Source organism: Temnothorax nylanderi, unplaced genomic scaffold (assembly GCF_030848795.1).
Source record: "Temnothorax nylanderi isolate EJ_2023f unplaced genomic scaffold, tnyl_v1.0 TNYL_tig1159_pilon, whole genome shotgun sequence".
In the NCBI taxonomy this organism is placed as follows: Eukaryota; Metazoa; Arthropoda; class Insecta; order Hymenoptera; family Formicidae; genus Temnothorax; species Temnothorax nylanderi.
In genome coordinates this window covers 19,678-24,176 of record NW_027250221.1, presented here as the reverse complement: position 1 = coordinate 24,176, position 4,499 = coordinate 19,678, and the positions used below count along the sequence as shown (strand labels likewise).

Below are 4,499 nucleotides of genomic sequence, written 5' to 3'. Positions count from 1 at the left end.
ACGTTGATACTTCTTATTGTCTTTTACGGTCAGTTGCTTTTCACGTTGATGACGCGTTGCCTTGATACTGAAGGCAGACGACGATGTCATACGTTCGGCAGGTTACCTTATTTCGCTTCCTCCGTCCGTTTCGCTCGAGCTCATTTAATAGACCTGTTTCATAGATTTGTGTCATCAACTTCCCGTCGACTTCCCGTCGACCCTATACGCGACTCTTCACATCTTCTTCAAGACTTCTGTCTTGGTGATGAAGCGCCACGAGAAAGTTATCTGATCTCTTCGAGACTCTTGTTGCAAACTAACGATTCGCAAAATGTATCGCGCCGGTACTCTCTAAAAGAGAATCAGTGTATTTTCACTGGGAAACAGTAAATAGTCATTGATTGAAGCAGTTATAAGTATACCACTGAGAATCAGTGACATTTCACTGAAAGAATTAGTTATTAATATTGACTGTTTCAATCAGTAATATTGGACTATTAGAAACAGTGACTTGGAGCAGCAAAATCAGTAATGTTAGCTGATTAAATCAGTAATATTGACTGTTTTACTCAGTAATATTGGACTACTGGAAACAGAGTGACTTTGAACAGCAAAATCAGTAATGCAAGCTGATTAAATCAGTAAATGTCCCAGCAGTAACAAAGAGTAATAACCTTAATACATGTTATAATTTTCTATTCAACAATGTAACTGTTACGTACAATATGTTTTGTAGTTTACAATTATATTGTTGAATAGGAAATTATAATATTGAGGTTATATTACTGTTAGTTGGAGTTTTCTAGATGTTATGTTGTACAAGGAAAAGGAAAAAGTGGTAGGTTGATATTAATACATAGGTTGATATTAAAACAATAAAATTCGTATATTTATTGATTTAATATAATTTATTAATGTAAGTTATACATATTATAAAATAATTCTAAAAGTAATGAAATTAATGACATATTAATAGTTTAAAATAAATTGTGAGAATTAAAAACAAACTGTTTACAGAATGAAATCAATTAAAAATTAAACATAAGAATGATCAGAAGGTGGGTTTGGGGATGGGCGCGTTTCACAATCCCTCAAGAGCGAAATACAGCGAGGAAACGAAAAATCTTATTAAGCGTACGTAAACAATAATAACCAATATTCGACGCGTGTTAAATATATTGAGCTTTGCGCAAAGAATCCTGTTTTTTACACAATTTTTAACGCGTCTCTTTAACTAATCTAATAAATATTAAATATTAGTGTTAATGAAGGAATCCAAGCTAACAATGTCATGCAAAGAAAAACGATCCAGGAAGCGGTAGACAAGGGTGAGTCTTTACCACCTTTCATCGACAGAACGAAAAAAGCGAAAGATAAAGCCGAAGATTATCAAGTAAATATCGCAATAAAAAAATCTCTAGAAAATGATTTCAAGATAATATTCTGTAGCTTTTTGCGCTAGGTTACATTTTCTAGTGCTTGGAGGAGGCGTTCGCAGGATACGATTAGAAGCAGCGGTGCTTACGAGAGAGAACAATACAGGAGGACAGCGCCCTTACGTAATAATTAGAAATAATATTACTTTATTCAAGATAGTAGCCGGAAATATAAAACGCGCATTGAATGATATGAATTAGATATAGATATTATGCAATATTATCCAGTGTAATATTAGAAATATTAATATGAGTAGAAGACACCAAAGTATGTTGTACTTTACCCGATATTTTAAAACAATAGTTTTCTAAGAAATCAAAAAAATATACTAATGTTTCTGGATACTTAACGTCAAAAACATAATATGTTTTGACCAATAAATCAAGTGCCATGATAGGCGAGTTCAAAGTTTTATTGTCCAAAGTTAAAGTTTGGTTACCAGCTTGAATGAAATACTGTGCTGCAGATTGTCCTTTGATTAGAATAATATAGGGCTGAATTGGACTATTAGATTCATTCCTTAGCTTACGAGCTTGTGCCTCTATGTTTGTTTCTTCCTAAAAAAAGGATTTTTCTGTGTGTTAGCAAGTATTAATATATAACTTTTAAATGCACTAACCAAACTTACAGGCCATATCTGTATTAACGAAGAATTTGGAAAAATGGGAGGATAAATTTCATCATGTTGTCCCTTATCAATGTTCTTCTGAAATTAAATATCCAAATATTTGAATCGCGTTTTAACAATCATATTTATATCAATTTATACTAAGAAATTATAAGAATAAGAAATAAAAGACTTACTCCTTTTGATAAGTTTTCCTTTGCTGTTCCTTTTTTTTTTCGTTTTCCTTTTCTCACAGCATTTGATACTGGAAGCAAATGTGCCAGTAGAGTTGTGGCACGAAGCGTATCTGAATATATAAAAAATTACAATAATATTTCAATATTTAATATGTCCATAAAAAATAAGAAAAATTAAAAAATTAAAATTAAAAATGGAAATAGAATTTTCTTTGTCAATTATAATAGGGCTCGGCACGCGTTGCACATTTCGATTTCCAGCTTGGTTCCACCTATCGTTATTCTCCTTATCTCACTTTCCCGCGCGCAATTCAAATGTCGATCGACACTCGGAATGCGTGCGGATTGATGAGATAAGTGGAATAGCGCTATGCGGAACCAAGCTAAAAATGGGCCGAAATATGACAGCACGCCGAGTCCTGAATTACAGTAAAATAAATTTACCATCCTCAATAAAACTTGATTTTTTAAATAAATCTGGTCTTGCTGTATTGCAATACACAAGGATTCTTGGTACATAAAACGAGGCAAATCGTGCCAAGAAATTATCAGAAGCTCCTTTATATAATCTTTTAAATTCTTCATCAATCTGTAAAAATATAAAGATCAAATACATTTAGTTAGTAATAGAAACGTCCCATTTGGCCACATTGTAATTGATCAAAACCACTCAGAGCGATTGATGCTTAAAGTTTTTTAACTAGATCAACTAATCAGAAAATTTTATGTTAACTTGATCCATTGACAACATGAACAATTGGGTGCCATTCGTTATGCATAATAAATATAAAATACAAAGAAAACAATCGTAAAAAATTAAAATATCTTCCAATATACAAGTAAGCTGTAAAAATAAGGCATTATATTATTTACCATTTCCCCGGAGTAATCGCCTAATCGAGGAAACTCATCAAATATTTCATCTATTGAGACAGCATTTTCCATCATCCATTTTCTTCGGTTATTCATTGTAATACTCATGCATTGTGATATAGAGGACTTATTGGCATCTGACGGCATTTTAAATTTCATCCATGAAATCTAATGAAAATGTTATAACAGAATTATTGTCTTTCGTGCTATGTAGCTTTATTATATTTCTCAATAACAGATTAAAAATTATTATAATACATAAAAAATTACACATAGTTTGGTAAAAAAGACTTTTAGTTTTTTAATTGTTATTACATACCTTTTCTTTATACAAGTCTTCAAGGAGTAATTCTTCATTTAAATTTTCTTCGGAGGCTTTACTTATATTCATGTTTTGTTTTTTCATTGCTGCCTGACTATATTTTTTCTTGCTAGGTGAAAGTTGTTTTCTTATCGTCCAAAGACGATATTCAATGAAGCCTCTCTTTGTAACTGGATCATAATAAAGTTCCTTAAAATTGTACAAAAACTATGATTAATAAATTCATTTTAATTAAATATTAGAAAATATATTATTTGGTAATTTCTTACATGTCCTTTCGTTGCTTCATGGTCACGTAATTTTGGAAATTCTTTTACAATGCTTTCAGCGAGAGCTATTTTAGCTTCTTCAGGTGGATAACTAAATAAAAAAAAATTATTATAGAACAATAACATAAAGATGCAAGTTTAAATACAAATAAATTCCTCAGAAACACATAACCAACTTACTAATTATTTCCATGTACTTTTACCAGTTCGGATGTTACAACCCTCACGAGGCTTCGTCTATCATCTTCTGTGAATATGCCATCTGTGCAGGCTTTTAAAATATTAGCACCTTGAAGATGCCTCAAAAGAGTCTCATGAACCGTTTTGAAACGCTGAATTAGAACATATAATTTACATTTTTATTTTATTAGTATATTCTGTATTCCCTAATTTTCTTGTTACAAAAAACATAAGCAAAAAACATAATTTTTACCGAAAAACATTTCTTGGATATTTCAAATTCCTGGTTATTGCTAGAATTAGCTGATATGGATGTAATAGCATTACTACTGATAGATGGACTTTCAAGTTCTATTTCCACGGAATTTCCTTATAACAAAGGAGAACCTAAAGAGATTATTACTTCTCCATTTTCTCCTACATCATATGTTCCATCCGCCACTTGAAATGATTGCCCTGATGTCTGCTTATAAAATTACAAGAAATAAATAAAATAATAAAAACCATACATATATACAAAATACATAAAAAACATAAAACATAAAAACATAATTACAAAAAGACAAAGAAAAAACGTTACCTGAGAAGAACAATCTTGAAGAAATTTTAAAATTTTCTTTACTGGACCCATC

General features: G+C 31.1%; 1 protein-coding gene across 1 annotated transcript; it reads right to left on the bottom strand.

Moving 5' to 3' along the window:
• Positions 1 to 884: 884 nt before the first annotated feature.
• Positions 885 to 4,234, bottom strand: LOC139786828 (uncharacterized; the record flags this gene model as incomplete). The annotated part of the gene is made up of 9 exons (XM_071725931.1): positions 885 to 1,976; positions 2,048 to 2,125; positions 2,224 to 2,333; positions 2,668 to 2,812; positions 3,097 to 3,264; positions 3,416 to 3,607; positions 3,688 to 3,778; positions 3,868 to 4,019; positions 4,121 to 4,234. Coding segments are annotated over 9 exons (1,398 nt in total), but the record flags the coding sequence as incomplete, so codon positions are not given.
• Positions 4,235 to 4,499: the final 265 nt, after the last annotated feature.